The sequence below is a fragment of the Lithobates pipiens genome, unplaced genomic scaffold, assembly GCF_037356315.1.
Source record: "Lithobates pipiens isolate NorthernLeopardFrog02 unplaced genomic scaffold, aLitPip1_a1.2 Scaffold_16, whole genome shotgun sequence".
Taxonomy (NCBI): domain Eukaryota; kingdom Metazoa; phylum Chordata; class Amphibia; order Anura; family Ranidae; genus Lithobates; species Lithobates pipiens.
In genome coordinates, this window is record NW_027507748.1 from 270,289,329 (window position 1) to 270,316,854 (window position 27,526).

General features: G+C 39.3%; 1 protein-coding gene across 1 annotated transcript in view; it reads left to right on the top strand.

The window, feature by feature from the left end:
* HNF1B (HNF1 homeobox B) overlaps positions 1-27,526 on the top strand; it is a 79,399-nt gene that overhangs the window by 14,665 nt on the left and 37,208 nt on the right. The window contains exons 2-4 of the mRNA XM_077481401.1: positions 13,234-13,433; positions 18,694-18,958; positions 21,450-21,694. Of these exons, the coding sequence (XP_077337527.1) occupies positions 13,234-13,433; positions 18,694-18,958; positions 21,450-21,694 (710 nt within the window). The remainder of the gene's footprint in view (positions 1-13,233; positions 13,434-18,693; positions 18,959-21,449; positions 21,695-27,526) is intronic.

A 27,526-nucleotide genomic window follows, 5' to 3' on the forward strand; every position in this document is an offset into this window, starting at 1 on the left:
CTAAAATTGGAGAGTGCAAAATCTGCCACAGTTATGCATAGAAATCAATCATCTTCCAGTCTATTTTTTGTCAAAGCTTAATTGAACAAGATCAAAGTTAGCTGATTGGCTACCATGCACAGCTGCACCAGATTTTGCACTCTCTAGTTTTAGTAAAACAACCCCATTATGTTCTTATATTTTAGCTTGAGGAAAGGAAGTATTTATGTTTTGTATTTTTTTGCAAATGACAAACAAAAATTCCCAGCAGTCTTTCTTTAGTTAAATGTAGTTTATTACAGGTCATTAGTTAATAAATACAAATTTGAACAATTTTCTAATAAGATTTTATCAACTAAAAAATAGAAATATGTTGAAATAATGTATAAATATATGTAAAAATTGTTTAAAAAATTTGATATAATATTATAGACCGGGGTTTCTCAACCAAGGTTCCATGGAACCCTAAGATTCCTCCAGAGGTTGTTAGGGGTTCCTTGAGCAATGAGCAATTTCTGCCTCTCAGATAAATTCCGACTGACACCATTGATCTTTTTAGCTATGTGTTTAGGGGTAATTCATCCCAATGTCCACAAATGTGGCGAGCATTCTTCCCACTGACCATCACACTAATGTATCATGAGTTGTAGATATAGAAATTCTTAGCCTGGAAAGTTATTTTAAAGGTTACTCTGTGCTGAAAAGGTTGCGAAAGGCTGGTATAGACTGATACACTCACAAGTAAAAAAAACAAACTTTAGTTTTTTTTGAACATACATTAGGAAACAGGTTGTTAGGTACGTGGTAGTATGTGCTTGCCTTTTTTAGGGTCTGGGTATAAGGAGGTACATTTCACATGATTGGATTTGTTAAAAAAAAATTAAGGTTTGACATCCCTACTGTATCACTGTAGACAGATCGCCAACTCGCAATTGAATGACCTTGGTAAATCAGTTTCCATGATTCACGTCTGTATATTTTATGTATGTTCCTCTACATTGTGAATGAGAACACATATGCAGGACATCTACAAAGTCAGCAGTGTTGTTAGGTTGGCACCAAGGTTCCAGCAGCAACCTGTCTGTTCAGGATGCTGTGGCTATGAGCGCTACTATTACATAAATACTTATGACTCATTTGTTAGAGAAGAAATCCATCCATCCACTGGTTTCATCATGAGTCAGAAGTCTAATTATAAACTCATTCTCTGATTCAGCCTACTTAGTAAACTGGATTTCGTTGGGAAAGTTAAAATAAAACTAAATTTTTCTGAAATTTATATGCAGATCAGATGCACTATCGTCTGTTTGATTTCACCTGCTGCATACTTGTTCCAAGTCAATGACTCCGAAAACAAATTTTCAGAACGTCACCAATGCAGCTTACATATTTGTCCTGTGATACATTTCCTGAAGGCAATGAAAAGAAGGATGAGAAAGAGAATGAGATTAAGTAACCCCAGGAAAACCAAACAATAATTTCTTCTTTTAATTGATTTCAGTAAGCTGAAAATAGATTGGTGGTGCCATGGGTTTTGCACATGCTCTTTACATTATCTTACTAGATAAGCCATACAAAAAATTCTGTTTAGGCTTCATGCACATTCGCGAGACTTGGCATGCAACTTTGGACATCATAGTCGCTTGACAAGTCGTTCCTCATGTTTTCCAATGATAACAATTTATATATGTGCAACTTAAAGTTGCAGCAGCTTCAAAGTAGTTCATGCACTACTTTGGTCCACATTTCATACAACTTGAGGGCCATAGACTTTCAATGTTAACCCTCAAAGGTTACATGAAAGTTGTACCTGAATGTTATACAATGCAACAATTGTGCAACAGTTGTCCATTATCGTTGGTCAAAGCCAAAGTCGTATTCAAGTCACAACCATCCAAAGTTGTGTCAAAGTTGCACCAAAGTAAATTAGAACACTTGTAGAATTGAGCGATAGTGAATCGTGGGGAAATTCATTTTTTTATTATTATATTATTACATTTTTTTTTAACTATTTATAGTTATTTATTATATTATAATTTATGATTTTGTGTTTCAAACTTTATCATAGCCGGGATGTCTATTGGACTGTTGTTCGGATAGATTTAAGTGTGTTGTTACTAAGAATTACAGGCCTACAATATAAAAGCGCCAAATTTCTATGCAAAACAATCATATCGCCAGGGAGGTTAAAGTGATTGTATGGCTCGTTTTTTTTTTGTTTGTTTTTTAAAATAACAAACATACATTATACGAAACAGCATTTTAGCTTGTACATGATTGGATGATAAAATCAGCAGAGCTTCCCCTTGTTTCAGATCTTTAGCTCAGATCTACAGCGACTGCACTTCCAAGTGCACTTGTAGTGCAAAGTGGATTTGCCTTTCATAAATAACCCCCATTGTTTCCTGTCTCTGAGCACATAAACATCTGAAAGAGTGAATTATAACACTGAATCATTCCAGTTAAAATCAGCATGGTCTGTGATATATCATTTAGAAAAATGTAAGTTGAATTTTGGAAATGGTCAGAATTTTGAAGTATTTGGGAAAGAATTAGAGGGAAATTATGAAAAAGTGTCTTCATTGAAGTGTCTTTTTCTCAGCATTGTTGTTAATTGATAATCATTCTATTTCTTACCTTACAGTACTTGGACCCTGTATTCAGTTCTGTTATGCCTGTGTTTCATCACATATGGCTACCCATCACATTTTGCTACCCGCTGGAGTGCGCATGCGCGAAATCGCCATATGCGTTCCAACACTGTTGTAAGACCACTTTCCACAGGGCCCTCGTGGGGTCACTTCGCTCACCACTCTTTGGGCACAGCCTCGCTTCACTCGGCATAATTATAATCTAACTCTATGTCTACTTGGAAGGTGGGGCTTGAACCTGGACTCAGGGCTGTGGCCACAGATCACCACAGTGTTGGAAAGCATATGGCGGCATGTGATGGGTCGCCATATGTGACGAAACACCTGCACTGATTTTCTACAACAGCCACAAAACGAGCTGGTTGCAAGATCTGTCCACCCTTTCATTCAGTTTCAATATGTATATATATATATATATATATATATATATATATATATATATATTTTTTTTTTTTTTTGGAGCTAAAACAACACCTGACAATATCTTATATATATCTTAGGGATACTATTAGAAAGATATCCACTCTCAAGTTTATAGGTCTGCTCTTTTGATAGTTAGAGCGGGTCCCACTTTTCTTGCTGGATTTACTTTTTTTTTTTTTATATTATGAAGAATACAACACAAGGAGTTGGAACACATAAAGCTACATGTGAATATCCATAATTGGGCAGGTGGACATGTACAAAATTGTGGCAGGGAAATCTCCTGGCTCCAACAATAGCCAAACGATCAATTTTGAGTGGACAGTCCTTTTAATTGGCATTTGACCAAACTGGACATAACTTGTGTATATGCTGTTGCATGGCAATGGCAGATACATTAGTATCTTCAGTGTTCATACCTTTTTCTTTCAATAACATTAATGTGGAATGCCATACCTAACTAATCTTAAAAATGCTCACGCCCCCTCCTAACACATATCATGACTAACCTATGTAAGAAAGATGTATATGCTTACCTATTTTCAGGGTGCTCCAGTCAAGTCACGTGATCTCCCCTGTGTCAGCCAGTGGCAGCTGCAGGGGAGAGGAGAGAGCGCTCAACAATGCTAATGCCTGGATGTGGTGACATAGGTTCCTATTGCCCATCCATTGTTGGTGTTCCCTCATGTCCCCTGCAGCCACTGCTGGCTGACACAGGAAAGATCACATGACTGGACTGGACTAAAAATAAGTAAGTGTATACATCTATCTTACACAGGATAGTCAGCATAGTTTTTTTTGTGGGAAGGATGTATTTTTAAGATTAGTTAGGTAAGGCCTTGAATTCTACTTAAGGATGCAGTTAACCACGGAAGGATTTGCCCCCTTAATGACCAGGCCATTTTCTGCGATACGGTACTGCATCGATTTAAACGACAATTGCGCGGTTGTGTGACACTGTACCCAAACAAAATTTATGTCCTTTTTTCCCCCACAAATAGAGCTTTCTTTTGGGGGTATTTGATCCCCTCTGCAGTTTTTATTTTTTGCGCTATGAACAAAATAATTGCTACAATTTTGAAAAAAAAAACAATATTTTTAACTATAATTAATAATATATATAATAATTTTTTTTAAATAAAAATCCCCAAAAAATAAAAAATAAATACATTTTTATCAAAGATTATCAAAGTTTCATGTCTTATGGTAGTTATGATTAAAGCCGTGTAGGCTGAAACATGTTAATTGAATGCATTTGTGTACTGCACACTGTGGTTTACTGAATAAAAAGCAAGATTTTAGAGCAATAGCGGATGTGTGGATCATCTTTATGGACATCTTTTAGATTATACAGTTGTTTTACAACTGGATCTTAGAAGTTTGCCACAAGGGCAATTTTAGTGTGTGGAGCATGAAAAAGCCTTGGGAATATGGGGGGTAAACATGGCAGAACAAGCTGTTAAAATACAGTATTTTATTATAGTCTTATATGTATATGACAGTGTCTATTAGTCAGTTTCAGTGTTAAAGCCTCATGCATACAGGAGGTTTTGCAAACTCTCCTAGAAGCCTTTGCTTCTGCCAGCAGCTTTTACAAGCTTTTAGGTGCATTTAAGAGCTTGGGCGTTAATTCATTTCATTGGCTTAAGTGCTAAACATGCCCAGCATTTAGATGCGTTTAGCAACGTTAAGTGTGTTTTTTTTGCCAAAACTCAGCTGTTCCTGGACGCACTGGCAGTGGGTTTTTTTCTGCCTCTAAAAGCTTGTTTCACTAAATGCTGCTAAAAACCTATGTGTGCATGGATATAGGCTAACATTCCTAGATTGTAAGCTCTAACGATCAGGGCCCTCTGATTCCCCCCTGTATTGAATTGTATTGTAATTGTACTGTCTGCCCTAATGTTGTAAAGTGCTGAGTAAACTGTCGGCGCTATATAAACTCTGTATAATAATAATAATAATAATAATAACATGCAGGGGAGTTTACGCCTGATGCTTAGGGGTGTCAGCTGCAAAAAAGTCCAGTGTGCTTCAGGCTTTATTAAGGCTAACAGTACTTGTGTAATGAAGATTAAACTGCACATTCCAGAATAAGTTTAGTGAAGCAATTTAGGTGACCCAAAGTTCCATTGTAATAATGGTTCCTTTTTCCAAATAGATTAGCAAAACAATCAATTTGCTGCATGCCTTTGGAAACAATAAATCGTTTCAACCAGGAGGACATTTCTTGAGGACATTAGGCGCTAGGCGATAAAACAAGGCAAATATTTGATCATTGGTTAAAATAAAAAAAAGTAAAAAACATATCTGATGTAACATTCCTAGTAAACAGAAAATCAGGTAGTCTAACACTAGTGACAGGCTGTGAAGATCGCATGAATGAATTCACTGGAATACTGAGGGATCTTGGCAACTGACCATGCAATGGGTGTTTGCTTTGTTTCCCCTACGCTACATTATTTGGCGGTACAATTAGTGGAAAATAGGTAGCATTTTCTCAACCAGGATACAGAATAAAAGCTCAATCTTGAATGCTTGTTGTGGGCATAGGCCTGCCCCAATTATGCAGCAGAAATCACTTTAGTAGTGGTGAACCCTTTCTCATAGATTTGGGGATGCTTAGAGTTGGTATCTTTATTACTTTATCCCTTAAGCTTTGTGCATATGACATTGTAAAATAAGTTAGAATCTAGGCGCAAAATACCTGATTGGCTCTATTAATCAGCATCAGTTCAACTGAACTCGCACAATTTCAAACCTGCATTTCAGTTGACTTCGGCTCCACAGTTTGGTACAGCACATTTTGAGTCACGCTAACTCATTGAAAAATGTGGACTTTAAAGGGTTAACAGACATCTGTGCGGGTTCCTGCACAGATGTCTATTCAAATTGTCCCCGAAGTTGCCAAAATTAGCGCATGAACTACTTTTGGAAATCGCTGTGGCGCCGCACATTCGGCGTCGCATCGATTCGGATGGTACCGCCATTGCCGGCAATACCTGCCGATTTGATATGTCAAATCGCATGTCAAAATTGCCTGATGTGAACGTGGGCTTAAGGCCTCATGTACACAACACAATACTATTCCATCACGTTTAGACGGTATACATTTCTTACTGGCTAGATGGGTTTGGTTTTAAGCATGTTGACAAAATAAATGATTCATCTGATATCAATGGAATGCCAAAAGAAATGGCTTGTATAAACAGGTGTATACATAAGTTTTGAACTTCATTACCTAGTGCAGAACATGCATTCCTTTTGTTGGGGGGTTACTGCAGGGTAACAGACTAAACCTGGTCTACTGTACTATATTATTTTAAAGATACACACTCCACAAACCCTTTTCCTAGTGTATCGTCACAGCGCTACGGATAACCCAATATTTTATACCTTAGCGGCCACTTACCATAAACTGTCAAATATAAAAAGGTGCATACAAAAATAGTGTTAAAATTCCAAATAACTAATTGGTTGCACGTGGCGCTATTACCTGTGTACCTTTCAGTAAACGTGCCCTCACCTCCTCAGTGATCCTATCTCAGATCATAAATTGTGTGATCAGTAACAAAATATATAAATATTTATCACTCAGTGAATACCCAAATTTGCATTTAGATTACATATGCAGTGACGAATATAAACAAATGTGAATATAGTCCATCCACCAAACAATATTTAAAGAATATCCAGATTACAGAAAGTCTTTCTATAAATGCGTGAAAAAAATGCGTGAAAAAAATATATCCAGTGTTCAGATTCCTTTTTACAAGTGACTCCTTTCACCACACCATCCGTGATTTATGCTCCCCCCTTCGTGAAAACACTCACCGACTGCTAAGCCTTACACTCTCGTGTGAGGCTCAAGGGCTTTCAAAAAGATCTCTCAAGATGAAATTCAGACCCCAGCACATCCGACTGGAACTTCTCCACTTACGCACTTCATTGTATATATATATACCTCAAAGAGAAATCACAGAGGGAGACCCCAATAGTGTAATACTGCAATCACTCTTTAATATTTTAAAAATCTCACTCCTTATGCACTCACATGAACTTAAAAAAGCAAAATCACTTCAAAAGAGTAAAAAGACTCGCTTCACAACTTCACTCCACAAAACTATTCTGAATACGTCGGGGCATTGGTGGTCACGGCGGACTCATTAGATGCGGTACTGAATCGCTTAATCTCACCCCTCCTCGTGCGTCCCGCCTTGTCCCACACAGCAGGTCTGTTCGAAAAAGGGCGCCTTCAAGTCAAATGATTCAGTCCTCTTAGTCCTGTGCCTCCTTCCCAGCTCCGTGTATGTCAGCTCAATATTCACCAGATAGCCACGCCCCCGACATGTTTCGTCATATCAGACTTAATCATGGGATTGGCTATCTGGTCCAGCATCCCACCTTATATTCCCCCATCGTCGAATCAACGTCCTTGGCTTTCCCTCTGTCACTCCCATATTAATGGAGTGTATACTAGCGTCCACAACACGCGCCGAAACCAAATCCCTGATTTGCGCATGCTCAAATCACAGCATTCGATATCCCCATTTCGAAAACTGGTATATAATAACAGGCATTCGATTTGAGAGTTCGCTACAGTCTCCGGAGCGTGCGTCGAGATTTATCATGTGCGTCGAAACATTCGATCTTAGATGTTGCATTCGATGCTTTATAGGTTCCGCTCCGGTCTCAATACTTTACATACGCTGCGTGCTGATAGGCCTCGCGTGCGCCGAGATCGAGACTGAGTGTCCCCATCTCCACAATAGTCAAGTATTGGATTCCGTGTCCCCACATTCAATCATCGAGAAAATGTGGAACCCTTAGCGTACTACCTCTAGTGATGTCAATACCCATCAGTGGTGTCTCTCCATTTAAGCAAACGGTATCCTTCTGCATGTCGCATTATATTCAGTCAACTAATATTACATTTAGTAACCGTGCCTTCACACAGCATGCAGTCCAGTATATACGTAACTATAGACTGGTGCAGTACTCTGTCGCCGTGTCATCAATGCGCCAACGTTTACAATAATGGTTGCAATAATGGTTATCATACATCTTCAACTAGCTAATAGGTACACGTATTCATTACTATATTGAAGTGTTACAAATGCAAATCTAATTAAAATTCAAATGGAAATGCATATATCTCAAAGACAACACCTATATTGCAGGTGAACCAACATATTGTACGTGTTATAGAGGGAAGATTGCAATTCCGATATGGAAATGCACATGATGTTTACCATTTAAGGTTGCAACTCCGATATGGAAATGCACAGGAGGTTACCGATCACTGATCTCTAAAATAAGTCTTTACATGAGTTCGCATCTGTAGACAGATGCGAAGTTATTGATGGGGGAGCCCTGTAAATATTATGAGGGTGCCAATTTTGTCTCTGTTTAGGGCAATAGCCATAGGATCTTCATTTAATGCGATTTTAGATTTTTAAGAATTTTTTATTTGGAGTTATGCTTATATGTTGGTTCACCTGCAATATAGGTGTTGTCTTTGAGATATATGCATTTCCATTTGAATTTTAATTAGATTTGCATTTGTAACACTTCAATATAGTAATGAATACGTGTACCTATTAGCTAGTTGAAGATGTATGATAACCATTATTGCAACCATTATTGTAAACGTTGGCGCATTGATGACACGGCGACAGAGTACTGCACCAGTCTATAGTTACGTATATACTGGACTGCATGCTGTGTGAAGGCACGGTTACTAAATGTAATATTAGTTGACTGAATATAATGCGACATGCAGAAGGATACCGTTTGCTTAAATGGAGAGACACCACTGATGGGTATTGACATCACTAGAGGTAGTACGCTAAGGGTTCCACATTTTCTCGATGATTGAATGTGGGGACACGGAATCCAATACTTGACTATTGTGGAGATGGGGACACTCAGTCTCGATCTCGGCGCACGCGAGGCCTATCAGCACGCAGCGTATGTAAAGTATTGAGACCGGAGCGGAACCTATAAAGCATCGAATGCAACATCTAAGATCGAATGTTTCGACGCACATGATAAATCTCGACGCACGCTCCGGAGACTGTAGCGAACTCTCAAATCGAATGCCTGTTATTATATACCAGTTTTCGAAATGGGGATATCGAATGCTGTGAATATTGAGCTGACATACACGGAGCTGGGAAGGAGGCACAGGACTAAGAGGACTGAATCATTTTACTTGAAGGCGCCCTTTTTCGAACAGACCTGCTGTGTGGGACCAGGCGGGACGCACGAGGAGGGGTGAGATTAAGCGATTCAGTACCGCATCTAATGAGTCCGCCGTGACCACCAATGCCCCGACGTATTCAGAATAGTTTTGTGGAGTGAAGTTGTGAAGCGAGTCTTTTTACTCTTTTGAAGTGATTTTGCTTTTTTAAGTTCATGTGAGTGCATAAGGAGTGAGATTTTTAAAATATTAAAGAGTGATTGCAGTATTACACTATTGGGGTCTCCCTCTGTGATTTCTCTTTGAGGTATATATATATACAATGAAGTGCGTAAGTGGAGAAGTTCCAGTTGGATGTGCTGGGGTCTGAATTTCATCTTGAGAGATCTTTTTGAAAGCCCTTGAGCCTCACACGAGAGTGTAAGGCTTAGCAGTCGGTGAGTGTTTTCACGAAGGGGGGAGCATAAATCACGGATACTGTACTATATACCTGATTTACTACAAGCATGCTAGTAAGGGTGAAGCAGTGTTTACTCTCTCTTGCAGGCAAGCATAATGCGCACCTGTCCATGCATTTCTGCACACACATGTGTTTGCTGGGCTATAACAGCTGCTCTCAATAGTTGATTACCTGGTTCTAACTCGCTATGGTTGACCAATTTGCAAATAAATAAGTGTGGATTGGATTTCTAGCATTCTACTTAAATTATATGATGAACAAATGTATACGCATTTGTGCAATGTACTTTTAACACTTGTGAAATACTGTACATAAATAAATCCAAAATCATTTTTCACCTTCAAATGTAACAATAAATATATGGCTGGTGACCAAGTCTCGAGTTGACGCACATGCACAATACCCAAACAGTGGCAGAAATCTTCTATATGTTTTTATTATATGTTCATAACTATTATACTGTATTGTACCACAAAAATATTTTAGGAAACAAATCTGCATAAAGCACTTCAATGCAATACAAAGCTACAATAAAATACATTTCACAGTATATCTGCAATGGCAGTTAAGGCAAGATTGCCTCATAGAAGGCACATCATAGAAGCCATCATAGAAGGCATGTCTGAATTTTGCAACCGATGAAATGTGTGTCTACTGTGTGTGATAAATTGCCTCTTGGATTTATTTAGCTAGTGGTTCATTCTGAATGTAGTACTTATTTTAGAATTCCAGCTTACACCTAACTAACCTTGAAATTACAGCCCCCCCCCCCCCCCTCCCCTAATAATGTCAATGCTGACTAACCTGTGCTAGAAAGATGTATATACGTAGCTATTTTCTGCTCGCTCAAGTCCAGTCACATGATCCAGCTCACCTGTGTTAGCCAGCAGTGGCAGTAGAGGAGAGGAGGGAGCGCCGACAATGGATGGGCCATTGGTGCCTCTGGGTGACGTCACTGCTCAAGCTTTACCAGCCATTGTCAAGCTCTCTCTCCTCTCCTTCCCTGCAGCCAGTGCCCTGGCTGACACAGGGAAATCATGTGATTGGACTACAGTGGGCTGAACATAGGTTTTTTTTTACACAGGTTAATCAGCATAGGTGTAAGGAGGGGACATTTTTAAGGCTAGTTAGGTGTAAGCTGGAATTCTACCTTAAAACCCCTGACAGTTATCTTTTGCTATCTGTGTTTTCTTATGTAAAATTTACCTTCCTTTCTTATAAGCAAAATCTGCATTCACGGATTTTAGAGCATAAAAAACAAAAAATGACCACGCTATTTAAATGTGAGAAATATATAAAACAATATAAAAATAAATAAATAATGGTGATTAGTCCATAAAGTGTCCAAAACAAATGAAGAAATCCTTGAATTCGTATCTCGGAGCATGATAAATTACAAAACAACCAAAGTGCACCTTCCTCCGTGATAATAAAAGATGTGCCCTTACCGGATAACTAGACTCCACCTTATAGAAGCCTAGTAAGACATAGATTCACACATCATGGAGGATCCTTACACTGGATATAAATGAGAATGGCGTTGAAGCCAACCTTGCTGGTTTCTTACTTTCCATCTCTCTTATGGATGTGATATAAAAGAAGAAGAGAAAGATCGCCACATAGTGTAAAACTGTGGTGGTTTATTGAAGATTTCCACAAGTCCAACAAAACATGGATTAAAAAGCTCCTGGGTTAAAAGAATCTGCACATCACAAAGAAAGTAGGTGTATTGAGCATAGACTTCATCCTACTAGTTTTGTCATATATGGTATATATATATATATATATATATATATATATATATATATATATATATATATATATATATATATATCTTATATATCATAGATATTTTCTGCCAGTGAGCTCCAATCAGAAACGTAAAAACCACAAGGTTTTTTTTTCTGCCTCTTAACGTTAAACTCAAAATATGCCTCTTAACGTCCTAATGTGCATGGACACATAGGACAACATTGAGCTGCTTCTACAGGCAGAACACAAAACTCCTGTAGAAGCAATGGTTTTTAAGCCAGAGTGCATGGAGCCTAAGTGCACTCCAAAGAAATGTAGAATTTGTTTTTTCTATACAAGTGAATTTGTCTTCATATCAGCCTCTTGTAGGCCTTTGCACACTGGCACCCAGGCTGGCAATTGGAGGACCAGCATTCTAAATAGGTCAGACTTGTCTTGCAAAGTGCTGCCAGCAGACCTAGAAAGGAGGGGAAACACAGAGATGACATCATAACTATGCTGCAACTTCATTGTCCATCTACAGGCGGTGGGTCTTGCATAGCTTAACTGCCGTGTAATCTACAGAGAGGGCTGTGGTGTTTGTAAGGAGTGTCTGGATCACAAGTGTTTTTGTTTTATTTTAGGGAATGGCAAAATATGTTGCAACATTTAATCAGATTTCAATTGTCATATGTCCTATACAGGTTAGAAAAAAAAGAAGCATCTACTCGACAAAGTCATAACATATTTTTCTTCCATTTCTACTGTACACATAAGGCCTGGTGTGTTTCTTGAACAGCTTCTACTTTATCTGTACACCCCTTCAGTTCTTAGGCTGCCCACAATTGACTGGATAATATATAGTGATGGTCTCAATACATTAAGCAGCACATCACACAACTGGAGGTGCTTGTTCTAGTACAGGGAGTTTTTCAAAAATGATTCCATGTCCATGGTTCCTTGTTTTGTGTAGAAAAATGGAAGCATTGGGAGTACGTTTTGCACTACTGCCATTTGGTGAGGATTGGGGTAGTTTCTCGATATACAATGAGTCATGAGAGAATGGACAGATAGCTTGCCGCCCGCTGTTCTTGAAGATAACTTCCCATCTGTGGCAGGTCTGAGGCCCCGTGTCAATAGAATTTTGTTAATGTCAACAGTTTCTCTACCCATACAAGCCTATAGGAATGCAAAAGCAGGAAACAGAACACACCGCTTCAGAAAAAAATGGACACACCAGGTCTAAGGTGCTAATCCCAGCTCATCACCTTGTATAAAAAAAAAAAAGAAAAGACTGATCATACACTTGAATCCAAAATATGCTGTAGAGATTTCTTTATTGTCATGAGCCAGATAAAATTGCAATGATGATCAGGTGACATGTTTCACGTGAAAATAACCGTGCTTGTCCAAGCATGGTTATTTTCATGTGAAACGCATCAACTGATCATCATTGCAATTTTGTCTGGCTCATGACAATAAAGAAATCTCCAAAACATCTTTTGGATTCAAGTGTACGATCAATCTTTTCTTCTTTTTTTAGGAATGCAAAAGCAGCTTGACACATTTCAAAAGGAGGTTAACTGTAGGTCAAATGCACCTGTCAGTAAAGTGTAAATGATTTCAGAATCATCCCAAATTGATGTTGAAAGCAAGCTGAAAGTCCAGAGACAAAGGTTGTTGGACTAATTCCATAGTTGTTGGTCATTGCAACCTATATGGTGTGCCATGTATATTAGTAAATCATCTTATGCCATGACATTGACGTCATTGTATTTTCTTCTCTACAGTGAGGATCCCTGGAGAGCTGCAAAGATGATAAAGGGATATATGCAGCAGCACAACATTCCTCAGAGAGAGGTAGTTGATATTACTGGACTGAACCAATCACATCTTTCCCAGCATCTCAATAAAGGCACTCCAATGAAAACGCAAAAACGTGCTGCCCTGTATACCTGGTATGTGAGGAAACAAAGGGAAATTGTCATACGTAAGTATAAAGGGGAACTTGACTGTTTCTTCTTTTTTTTCTGTGACATGGTTCACTTTACTTAAATAGCAACATTTTTTTTTCTAATAGTTAAAAAAATTCCATTGACCAAAGTGTGTATACGGCAGTATGAGGTTTTCTACTGCAGAATGGAAACATTTTGTATTTTTTATACCTATACAGGGAAGTGTGGGTTTTGTAAAAAAAAAAAAAAAAAAAAAAGCATAAAAAATTCACTTAGGTGGATACAGCATCAGTCTGATACTGCATCTGTCCCCTGCTCCCTCTACATCAGTGGTTCTCAATTCCTGTCCTCAGGACCCAATAACAGGCCATATTTTAAGTATTACCTTGGGGAGATGCATACTAGAATACTGCAATCACTGGGCAGCAGATGATATCACCTGTGATGTATATCTTGCAAACCTGGTCTGTTAGTGGGTCCTGAGGAGTTGAGAACCACTGTTCTACATCCAGAACTGAGCGATCAAAGACTGCTGATAGCTCAGTTCTAAGTCTTCAGTGAGCAGACAAATAAAAAGAAAGAGATCAGCGCTAAAACACAAAAAAATTGCTGCTGGCAATAGAGGAAACAAATAAAAATAATGTTGTGCTAAGTCTAACAAAAAAAAAAAAAGTGAGTCTATGACTCACACAGGGGACACAGATGTAAATGAGTGTCTGGATAGTTGATACACCAACTGAAATCTTACACCATTTGATAAACCACCACCAATAAAGGATGTGCTCTTACCAGAGATCATTGACCACCTATTACTGGGGGGGGGGTCAAAGAAGGCTTAGTATCTCAAACGCCATTGGCAGGTCAACATATGGTCAAACATACACGCATGGTGGAAGATTTCAATTGGTGTATCAACTATCAAGACACTCATTTACATCTGTGTCACCTGTGTGACTCATAGACTCACTTTTTGTGTCCTTTGTTACACTTAGTGCAACATTATTTTTATTTATTTCCATTTTGTAATGATATCTCACTAGAGTGCTGTAGCTTATATTCCAATTGTTATCACAAGTGCAGTTTAGTTTTGTTTTTTATTCAATAGAGGATACACACACACCGCTCAAATGAACAAAAAAATATCAAAATTGCAGCACTAATAGTGCATGAAAAATATAAGCGGTCAACAAACAAACAACTTCTATGCAATAGTCCTTCATTGGACAATCATAACATTGATAAAGACCCACAAAGTGTAGAAATAGTCCACAAAATAGTCCATAAAAATGTGCAATAATCCTTCACGTGTATGGATATGGAAGAAGTGGCCACTCACCAGAGATGAATGCTGTCTCAACCAAGAGAACAGCTCACTCGCTTTGTGCACTGCTAGTGCCCATGTGATTCTTCAAAGGGAATCCACTCTTGATGCTGGATGTTAAATCTCACAGTGCAGTAAAACATATAAACATTAACATAAAAGCAGGGTACACCCCTGATGGTGACAGACAATATTGCATCCATGCATCACTCCATCTTCCCCACATGCAATGCAAACTCACCAGAGGGAGTAAGAAAACACACAATAGGTGGCCCAACAGGGATAAATGGATGAATCACAGCAATGCCTCCAGTATTCACTTAATCCAAGACTCTCGGTGCAAAGATGTTGGGGACACTCAGCCACTCACACCACATCATAATACCAGTTAGACAGGAAAAACAGGGTATCATAGTGTAGTAATGTTTATTGATCCATGATAGAATAACAGAGCAGCTAACTAAAATTGTTTAAAATCAATAAAAAATCTATTATTTGTCACTTACATGTAAATGCAGCGCGGTCAGCAATTGTGGTGGCGTGACGTCACGTGAATGGCACCACTCACCGTGAATGGTTAGCTGCTCTGTTGTTGTGAATGGTCCCATAGTCTTTGGGACCTGTGATGTGTCCCACAATATTGCGGGTAAAGGGGGGGGGAGTGAGTTCCAGGCTTTAGTCTGCCCATAAATGTTCCAACAATACCTTTGTAACAACAGTGCCCACAGCAGAAGGGCAGCTGTAACTTCTAGTTGATAGATAAGTAAAGGTTGAGATTGATTTACTAAAACTGGATTGGGCAAAATCTGGCACAGCTCTGCATATAAACTAATAAGCATCCAGTTTTTTTTTTGTGAAAGCTTGAACAAGCTGAAGTTAGAAAGTTAGTGAATACTGCAAGCATTGCTGTGATTCATCCGTTTATCCCTGTTGAGCTGACCACTGTCGGACAATTCGATCATGTGTGGGCTCCATCGGGACTTTGCTTGCCAAAAATCCGGCGGACTTTAGAGTTTTAAATTTTCCCACCGGAACTCCGCCGGACTGAGAAATCCATTCGTGTGTATGCTAGTCCGAAGGAGAAAAATCAACCCTAGGGCAGCTATTGGCTACTGGCTATGAACTTCCTTATTCTAGTCCGGTCGTACGTCATCACGTTCAAATCCATCGGACTTTGGTGTGATTGTGTGGCCAAGTCCGCTCATTCGGAAAGTCCGTCGGAAATCTGTCGAAAGTCCATCAGAAAGACTGTCGGACCTAGTCCCTCGAAAAGTCCGGTCGTGTGTATGCGGCATAACAGTTTTTTTTGTAAGATTGCCCTGTATTTGGCTTCATCCATCTTTCCATCAACTCTGACCATTTTCCCTGTTCCTGCTGAAGAAAAACATCCCCACAACATGATGCTGCCACCACCATGTTTCACGGTGGGGATGGTGTCTTCAGGGTGATGAGCAGTGTTAGTTTTCCGCCACACATAGCGTTTTGCTTTTAGGCCAAAAAGTTAAATTTTGGTCTCATCTGACCAGAGCACCTTTTTCCACATGTTTGCTGTGTCCCCCTCATGGCTTCTTGCAAACTGAAAACGGGACTTCTTATGGCTTTCTTCTAACAATGGCTTTCTTCTTGCCACTCTTCCATAAAGATCAGATTTGTGGAGTGCAGTTCACAGTTTGGGATATTTTTTTATAACCTAACCCTGCTTTAAACTTCTCCACAACTTTACCCCTGACCTGTCTGGTGTGTTCCTTGGCCTTCATGATGCTGTTTGTTCACTAAGATTCTCTAACAAACCTCTGAAGGCTTCACAGAACAGATGTATTTATACTTACATTAAATTACACACAGGTGGACTCTATTTACTAATTAGGTGATTTCTGAAGGCAATGGTTCCACTAAGTTTTAGTTAGGGTTATCAGAGTAAAGGGGGCTGAATACAAATGTACGCCATACTTTTCAGATATTTATTTGTAAAAAAAAATTGACAACCATTTATCATTTTCCGTCCACTTCACAACTATGTGCTATTTGGTTTTGGTCTATCACATAAAATCCCAATAAAATTAATTTACGTTTTTTGGTTGTGACATGACAAAATGTCGAAAATTTCAAGGGGTATGAATACATTTTCAAGGCACTGTAAGGTTGTTGTTTATAGATGTATGCTAAACTGCCAACCATTTCAAAATAATGATAACATGTAGAAAGTGGCTGTTGACATGACATGCTTTCACATCTTTTTCTAAGATTTGTTTCACTAGTTAAGAACAAAAGCCGCATTGTAGTGAGAGAAGTGGGTAATTAAAAAAAAAAGGGACTGATGATAGTGATAGTTTGCTAGTGTATAAAATAGTGAGCTAAATTATGTTTAGAGGTTCTGCTCTCAAAAGTGTATCTGTGTCCAGACTATGGACAATAAAGCTGAACTCCAAGAATGTTTTTATTTTTTAAACTTACATTAGTCTGGCTTGGTTACATCTAACTCTTCATATCTCACATCTGGAGGGCTGCTGGGGATGTACAAATTCATTATAGTGGTCTGTGCTACATGAAGTCAGCGCTAGTCTCTTCTGGGTGCTCCTGGAGTGACTTACCTCCTGTATACCAAACACGGGAGGTTGCTCACTCAGCACCTCTGCCATTCAAAGAAGATCAATTTTTTGTTGGCAACAATTCAAGGTATTCTCAGATTTTATTATTTCGAATACCTCTCTCCAAGGTATGGTGTGTTGCTGCATATATCTCTTTATCATCTTTGCAGCTCCCCAGAAGGAAAAACAATGAAAGCCAATGTCATAACATGAGATGATTCACTAATATGCATGCCACACCTTATGTATTGCAAAGACCAAAAACTGTGGAATTTTTCCAACAGCCTGGGTCAATGGATTTACGTTTTTTGTCAATGGACACATGTAGCTTGCTTTGGCATCAGTTTGAGATGCCCCTGAAATAATTTTGAATTAAGTGGCAGGTGCTTTTTTTTCTGCAGTTAGACTCCATTCCAAGGAGAATAACAAAAAACATATGCCTAGTACCAGGGGCGGACTGAAAACTCATGGGTGCCCCCGGGCAACAGAAGATTATAGTGCCCCCAGGCAATCAGAGATTATGGGGCCACACAGTATACACACACACAGTATACAATCACACAGTATACACATACATGTACACACAATATACACAGACAGGTTTCTATTGGCTGAGAAGGTACTGGAGAGATGGGGCAACTATGATCTCGGGATTTTTATACCAAAATGATGTCGGTAAGGAACATTTCAGAAACAGATGTAAAAAAAAGCACATATTTTTACATACTGTCCCTGGTTTTACTGAGGCTGGCAACCCTGATGGGGCCCCCTAGTGGCCCGGGGGGCCCTCAGGCAGTGCCCGATTGGCCCGAATGGTCAGTCCGCCCCTGCCTAGTACACATGATGAGAATATTGGAGGACAGAATACTGCTTTTGGAGCGATGGTCTGATAATCTGATCATTAGTACACAGTTTTCGAGAGCCGATCATGACAGTTCAAAAATCCAAAGTGATAAGCACGAAAACATTTCTGGTACGATAACAGAAAAAATTATTTCATGTAATTAGAATAAATGTGACCAAGACCACGCATGTTTGGAAATGAAAGAATACAATACAATACATTAAATCACTTCCGAAGTTGTGTTTTGCCGTTACAAGATTTTTGAGACTTTAGTAACCTATTGGTTTTCTATATGAGACTAGCATTGGAAAAAAAAATGGACGATCATTAGTCCGATATTCTTATTACATGTATGAGGCTTTAGTGTATGGCCAGCATAATGGCTGCTATAGACCCCAGCTACCTGACTTTTTGTTTTTGAATGCCCTGGACAATTACAGCTTGGTGTTCTGAGAGCAGAATTTGATTACATTGTGTCCTTTCTGTTTGTGCTGCTTTATATATGTTTGCTGTGGCTAGACATTTTTGCCCTTTCTTTACAGAATTCAACCAGACAGTCCAGGGTTGTGGAAATATGACAGACAAAAGCAGTCAGGATCAGCTGCTGTTTCTCTTTCCAGAGTTCAACCATCAAACTCAAGTCACAGCGCAGTCTGATGATTCCTGCTCAGAGCCTGCTAACAAGAAAATGAGACGGAACCGTTTCAAATGGGGACCTGCATCCCAGCACATTCTCTACCAGGCCTATGAAAGACAAAAGAACCCCAGTAAAGAAGAAAGAGAGGCTTTGGTTGAAGAATGTAACAGGTAATGGAGAAATGGAGAAATGGGAGCTCCTATGGTGTATGTACGGTAAATTCACCTGTTTGAAAATTTTAAGTAATATTAAAGGTTTTCTTTTTTTTAAGGTGACAAACATGTTATATTTAAAGAGGAAGTAAACCCTGATGGGTTTACTTCCTCTTTAACCTCCCTGGCGGTACGATTATTTCGGATTTTAGGTGCTAAAAGTGGTACCATTATTTTGCATGAAAATTTGGCGTTTTATATTGTAGTCCTGTAATTCTTAGGAATAACTTTCTTAAATCTGTCCAAACCAGAGTCTAGCAGACATCCCGGGTATGATAAAATTTGAAAAATGAAATCATAAATTATAATATAATAAATAACTATAAATAATTGTACCAAATAATAATATAACAATAATAAAAATTATTCAATAATGTAATCAAATCAAAAACTGTGAAATTTGCTCAGTTGCAGAATTGTCACTGTCATTACTTTTCAGTATTTGATGACGGATCTCCCCACAAATCACTACCGCTCAATTCTGCGAGTGATTCCAATTTATTATCGCTGTTTTCTAGCTGGTCTAAAACCATTTTTGATGTAAAATGACAGTTTGGTTGCTATGGACAATCTCCAGTTTCCAGGCATAAAGAACAGTTTTTATTATATAAAACTGCATGCAGGACACTGGACAGACCACTAGGGACAAAGGGGATGTGAAATATTTACATACAGCAATGTAATCTGTAAGATTACATTATACTGTATGTATACTGTCTGTTTCACTTTTTGAATTTGGCGCCGATCTCCGTCCCCGTGCGTCGCAATGCTCGCAGGGCACGGAGATCGGCTCCATGATAGATCGAGCGAGGCACGGCTCGCTCGTACAGCGGGGAGACAACGCTGGATCCGAGGGAGAAGGTAAGTAAACCTCCTCCTGGATCCAGCGATGCAGTCCCGAGTCTGGCTCGGGGTTACCGCTAATGGTACAAAAATTCCACCCCGAGCCAGACTCGGGAAGACCGTCAGGGGGGTTAATTCCCTGCAAAGGTAAAGCATAATGGACTACTATGCATCGTATAGTAGTCCATTATGTGTCACTTACCTGACACAGGAGCCAGCGAAGTCACGGCTGTCCCCTTGTGTACGGAGCCTCCATTTTCTCGGTGGGTCTCGCTGCTCCGGCGTTGTCATTCGATAAAGCCGCGATGACGTCACTACCACGCATGCGCACGGGAGCCGCCACTCGCAGCATATCGTCGTTGACAGCGGCGCTCTCAGTACGCCTACGCCCAGCTGTCTATAGCACATGTGCCGTAGACAGCGGTGCCTGTATTTTGGCAAATATCTCCTAAACCGTATAGGTTTAGGAGATATTTCTTGGACCTACAGGTAAGCCTTAATCTAGGCTTACTTGTAGGTCAAAGTGGTTTGTAAGGGTTTACAACCACTGTAACTGCTCTGTGCAGTCGTTTTTCACAGAGCAGCCCCGATCCTCTTCTTCTCGGGTCCCTCTCTAAAACTACATCTCCTACCAAATTAAAGCCCTATCTGTCCCAAAGAATATGTATAATGCATTAGGTTACAAATACTAAAGAAGCATAATGCATTGAACCATCACCAAAGCAAAAGTAATGCTCTGGGACTCAAAGGGATTTAGGGAGAAAAAAAAGCATAAGGACCCAATTTACATAGGTTGAATAAAGACACCAGTCCATCCTGAGTGAGTGTCTACAATTGTCCCTATCCCTGTACATTGCACACTTACATCAATCCCTACCCTCAAAGCAGCCCACAATCCAAGGTCCCCATTCATATACTGGGGCCAATTTTGGACAGAAAACAATTAACCTACCTGCATGTCTTTGGATTGTGGGAGGAAACCCACGTAGGCGCAGGGAGAACATGCAAACTCCAGGCAGGTAGTGTCATGGTTGGGATTCGAACCAGCAAGAAACAGCATTCTTCATCAGGTATTATACATATTAGAAACAGAAGCTACGAAATGTTTTCAAAAATTGTTGGGGATCCTGCCAACTTTACCAACCCCACTCCAGAGAGCCATCCTCTGTAAGCTCCTCTACCCATATGGCCAAGACACTCGGCAGTCTGTATGATCCAACAAAAAAACATTATGGACCTGAGAAAACATTGCTTATAAGAAATGCTGATTTTTAACACAGTTGTGATGGAGTAAGGAAATTGGTACCCCAGGGAGAAAAAGTCTTGCAAAAAAAAGTATTAAGAAGGTTATGGGTGATCAAACACCTTAAAGTCTATTCAATACTGTACAATCAGTTGTGAGTGGTTGTGTCTTTTACATTGGCATTTTAGAAATATCCCTAGAATTCAAGGCATGGTTTGAACTCTGCAGCAGACTGCTTTTACCCAATGTATGAATTTTGCACAAATATTGACACATTCATGGTTACTTTGCTTATAAAACAAGAAAAGAAAATAGTTCAAATGTTTTATGCTCTGTGCACTCTTTTGTTGCTTATGTTTACAGAGCAGAATGTTTGCAACGAGGTGTTTCACCATCAAAGGCTCATGGATTAGGATCAAATCTGGTCACAGAGGTTCGTGTTTATAACTGGTTTGCTAACAGGAGGAAAGAAGAAGCATTTCGTCAGAAATTAGCCATGGATGCATACAGCTCAGGAACCTCACATCCACACAATATGACTTCACTTATGTCACATGGTTCTCCTCACCACACTCAGTCAAGTTCTTCTCCTCCAAGCAAATTGCAAGGTAAGATTCAAAAAATTTTTTTTGGGTATAATAAAAGTAATAAAAGTATAAAGTCTTTTGATGACACATTTAAAGATTTATGTCAAAAAAAATTATCATAATTATAGAATTCATGCAAAAACTGCTCTTGTGTATTACACAGTGTACAAAAAGAAATTCAATGATGTGCAAAGCAGCAACTCAACTGTAAGATACTTAATATAGTGTGATAAAGCATACATTTCTGTGCTGTGCTATCAAAATGAATACAATATATCGAATACTGAATTGTTATGCACCCTAAAAATGAGTAAACAAGGGGGGGGGGGCCAGGAGCGCCAAAGAAGAAGAATAGGAGGATTGGGGCTGCTCTGTGCAAAACGATTGCACAGAGCAGGTAAGTATGAAATGTTTGTTATTAAAAAAAAATAATAAAAAAAATTTGCATTTAATATCACTTTAAGGCAGGAAAACATTGAGAGGGGAAAGCTTTCCCATGTAATTGAGTCAAATTTACTGAAATGCCAACATTGAAAATGACCACAAGTTCATTTTACTATGCATTTCTATTTTATTCTGCAATGGTTGGTTTAGTCACATTTTATGTTACTTGATACTAAGATTATTCCATTGTTGTTTTTTTATAGTTAAGTATTACAGTATATGAGAGATGACTAAGATATAGCATGGAATGCCATCAACATTTACTCTTTGTAAACTGCCTGTTGCAATATTTTTAATTGCTTATAGAATTCTTTATTGAAGTGTAGACAACTATCAGATTATTTGCTATCTGCGAAAAAGTCTCTGCGTAGGGCCAGAGAAAATCGTAATGTGACGAGAATTATAGCCCTGTGTAAAATATGCACCAGTGATGGCTTTATTTGGTAGCAGGAGGAAAGTGAATGAGTTGTTCAGTTCAGTTGAGTTGTGTAGCTCATGTTAGTGAATGCTAAAGAACAGCTATGGACATTTTTGCACTTAAACTTATTAAATGAGACTAATTGTGTCCCTACAATGACAGAATTCACTCTAATGTGCTCCATTAATCACTCCCCTTCCAAAGACTGATCACATCAAAATTAATAATGAAGAGGTTATCTTTATGGTCAGTTTGGAAGTCCACGGCTGGATTAAGGCTGTTGGAGATGTACTTCGCTTCATGAAGTAAGGAATGAAACTTCCCCAGCTTCGTGTGTTTTCGGAGGCGTGGTGCCTGTCTGGAATGTTCATTTGTGTAACATTGTTTAACCTTTTAGGTACTGCTCACAATTTATATCATAGCACATTGCTTCTTCCAGGGGACCAGCAGGCGTTCAGTAACAGTCATTTCTATTGGAATGCACATGAGGTCATCAGAGGAACCAGAAAGTGTCAGACCAAGGGGGTAGAAAAAACACACAGCTAAAATGATTCACTGTTCTGATGGCTGAGAACTAGCAATGATAGGCTTTGTTTTCCTGGCAAAAAATATTTTAATGATACCACAATTAAAGGGGTAAAAGGCTTTTGCTTTACTTGTGCCTAATAAAGGAAAGCTAAACCCAAGAACAAAAATTCAATATATTGCAGCTTACCCGTTCCTAAATGCAGTGGTTGCATACATTTTCATTTTTTAGGCTAAGAACATTTTCAGCAAGTACACAAAATACTTGTCCTGTACCTGTCCTTGTCATTTCCTGTTAATTCAAAGCACAAACAACCTTATCTTTTTCTATAAGCCACTAATCCCATTGCCCCATTTGTAATGGAAATAAACAGAGGCAGACGTGTCTGAAGTCAAGCTTGGGTGGCAACCATGGCTCGCCCCATATATACAGTGTGGAAGTGAGCATAGCCACCCAGAGACAATGAGTATTTTATTTGCATTACCAGGTGATAATAATGGAAAAAAGCTTGAAAAAAGATAACAAATGTATTGTTTACAAGTTCAGATATGCTTCAAAAATCCCATGGTCATGATACATTTTTTTGCCAGATCTAGCTGAATGCCATTGACATTTCAAGTCAGCTAATCTCTAATCAACTAGTAAACAGTTTAGATAAATCAGTGCCTGAGGGTATCTGACCAAATTCACTTTCCAGATTCTAATTTAATATGCATACTGTATGTGTTCATTTAATTCACTCTATTTTTAAAATATAAATAACACTAGCTTCCATTCTTATGGATCTCTATAGTTTTTTTTTAGTTGGATCATTCTGGTTTACAGTCTTGAAAAAACTGGATGTTCCTGACTTTCAATTAAAAGTAACAGACTGAGAACATGTCTGCTCAGATTTGGACTGTGGCCAAATTTAGTTTAATGCAGACTAAAGTCGACCATAGATGGGTCAAAATTTGGCTTCAGGGGGGACTGGCTGAGTTTTGATCCATCTATAATGCCGCGTACACACGACCGAACTTTTCAACATCAAAGGTCCGACGGAACTATTCCGGCAGACCATTCGATCGTGTGTGGGCTTCAGCGGACTTTTGATTTGCAAAAGTCTGACAGACTTTAGAAATGGAACATGTTTCAAATTTTTCCACCGGAACTCCGCCGGACCCAGTTCCTACCGAGAAATCCGCTTGTGTGTATGCTAGTCCGACGGACAAAAACCGGCGCGAGGGCAGCTATTGGCTACTGGCTATGAACTTCCTTATTCTAGTCCAGTCGTACGTCATCACGTTCGAATCCGTCGGACTTTGCTGTGATTGTGTGTGGCCAAGTCCGTTCATTCTGCATGTCTATAGGCAACCTAAACTGGTATATTAAACTCTAAGTAGTTCAGCATAAGAGTCAAGTAACTGGCATTTTGTGAAAGGTGGCCAGCAATGACATCTGACTCCAGCACAACAACCTAGACCGGGCTTCTTAACTTCTATGCCTTGAAATGAAACCTATCAAACCTATAGCTAACGATGCATTAACAAGCTCAGTGAGTTGCAAATTTTTTTAAATAAATGGACAAAGAATGTGCGCTTTCCACTGTATTTAACACCCAGGACAGATCATTTTTACCACCCCCGCTCTATACAATATTTTCAGTAATAATCTTATAATGAAAAATTGTGTTGTTCTACTAACACATACTAACGGTCAGTGTAGACGTGACCCCCTATATTAGTGGTTTGTGAAAAAATTCCCCTTTGTATTGGTGATCAGTGAAGGTGGGGACATCAATTCACCTCTGCTCATTTCTCAAGGAATTCCTAGCAACCTCAAGAGGAATTCTGTGGTGTCGCAGGCTGTTTTAGGCTAGATACACACTAAAGTTTTTCTTTGTTCAACCAAGCGTAATGAGCGAAAAAAACGTAAAGATTTTCAAACTAACACAAGTGATATTTGTGCGGTGGGACTGCCCCCTGCCAGAACACACTGATCAGCCTTTGAAGCCATTGGCTGACAGTGCTGATTGGATGCTGATTGGTTGCTGGCTTCCAACATGCCCATTCGACAGAAGCTGGTTGTAAGACTGGCTTCTGTAGAATAGACAGCTGTGCACACAAACTGAAAGTTGTCCGGTTCCTGCCCAACTGACTGTTTATGGATGATTTTTAGCCTGTATGTATCCTACTTTAGACTAAAGACCTTGCAGGATGAAGGGTAGTGCTCCATAAAAGTATATGCTTCACTACAATTAGCCCAATATAGAGTAGTCTGCAGTTGATAGTTCTGACCAAAAGTGGTCAGCCAGAAGTGTCTTTGGACACCTGGAAACATAAGTGTCATGTTATGTCTATGGGTTGCCTTCTTCATCACATTTATTTTGGTGACTAGCAGCATCTATATGCCATTATTTTAGTTTGTCCAGGTGATAAGATTCCAGACTAGAGGTCTGAGATGAACAGTAGGTCAGGAGGTATTGTATGATAGCAAAGCCATTGTCCCTTTACCTGTAATCTAAACACCAGCCAACTCAGAAGTCAAACAAAGGAAAGCAGTCTGTGACAAGCACAAAGGTTAGCATGGGGTCAGGACAGGGTTACTACACACATCTCTCTGAAGAGCTGCCCTGTGTATTCAAACATTTGTGTGTTAATTCAACTTCTCTACCCCTAGGTGGGTGTTCAGTGAAATGTAAATGGAATGAGGCTGGCAAATGAAGAAATGCAGTCTACTGTCTTTACATGTGCACAAATATAGTTATTGATAATAATGGGAAATAAGTGGATTAATGTCACCAGAGATACACAAACACAGCTTGTAGGATCCTTGGATATAGTGAAAAAAACCTTTTTTTGATACCAACAATTACAGGAAACCTACAATGATAGAAATAAGAATACTTGTTGGCTGGTGTCAGTACTTTCTCATTCACTGACCTGTAACAAGTATGCACATTAGAAAGACTGAGTGAAGGCAGAACTACTCATCTACATATACTTACTCAAGGTCAATGCCTCTGAAAGCATTGAAGACTGTGGTTTAGCTTAATGGTCAGGCAATCAGCATTTTTCAAATATGTGTAACAATGACAGCCTTCTTATTATCTCAGTAAAGGTCTCGTTTAAATTCACCTGGCAGACATTTTGTCAACTTTGGTGTTCCCATATCTTTATGTTCTGATTACTAGTTCTCTACTCACTACCATGTTATGTACAATGCCTTGTATTCACTCCCCTTGGCTTTTTACCTGTTTTGTTAAATTACAGCCTTTAGATCAATGTGTTTTTAATCTGAATTATATGTAATGGATCAGCACACAATAGTATAAGTTGGTAAAGTAAAATCAGTAAAATTAGAAAAATATATACATAAAACCAATTACCTTTAGAAGTCACATAATTAGTGAAATGATGTCCACCTGTGTGCAATCTAAGTGTCACATGATCTGTCTGTCATTACATATACACACCTTTTTGAAAGGCCCCAGAGGCTGGAACACCTAAGCAAGAGGCACTACTAACCAAACACTGCCATGAAGACCAAGGAACTCTCCAAATAAGTAAGGGACAATGTTGTTGAGAAGTACAAGTTAGGGTTAGGTTTTAAAAAAATCTTTGATGATCCCCAGGAGCACCATCAAATCTATCATAACCAAATGGAAAGAACATGGCACAACAGAAAACCTGCCAAGAGACGGCCGCACACCAAAACTCACGAACCAGGCAAGGAGGGCATTAATCATAGAGGCAGCACAGAGACATAAGGTAACCCTGGAGGAGCTGCAGAGTTCCACAGCAGAGACTGGAGTATCTGTATATAGGACGACAATAAGCCGTACGCTCCATAGAGTTGGGCTTTATGGCAGAGTAGCCAGAAAAAATCCACTACTTTCAGCGCAAAACCCAATGGCACGTTTTGTGTTTGCAGAAAGGCATGTGGGAGACTCCCAAAATGTATGGAGGAAGGTGCTCTGGTCTGATGAGACTAAAATTTAACTTTTTGGCCATCAAAGAAAACGCTGGTGCAAACCCAACACATCACATCACCCCACAGTGAAACATGGTGGTGGCAGCATCATGCTGTGGGGATGTTTTTCAGCAGTCAGGACTGGGAAACTGGTCAGAGCTGAGGGGAAGATGGATGGTGCTAAATACAGGGATATTCTTGAGCAAAACCTGTACCAATCTGTGTGTGATTTGAGGCTAGGGTGGAGGTTTGCCTTCCAGCAGGACAATGGCCCCAAACACACTGCTAAAGCAACAATTGAGTGGTTTAAGGGGAATCATGTAAATGTGTTGGAATGGCCTAGTCAAAGCCCAGACCTCAATCCAATAGAAAATCTGTAGTCAGATTTCTGTTCACAAGTGCAACCCATCCAACTTGAAGGAGCTGGAGCAGTTTTTCAAGGAGAAATGGGTAAAAATTCCAGTGGTAAAATGTGGCAAGCTCATAGAGACTTATGCAAAGCGACTTGGAGCTG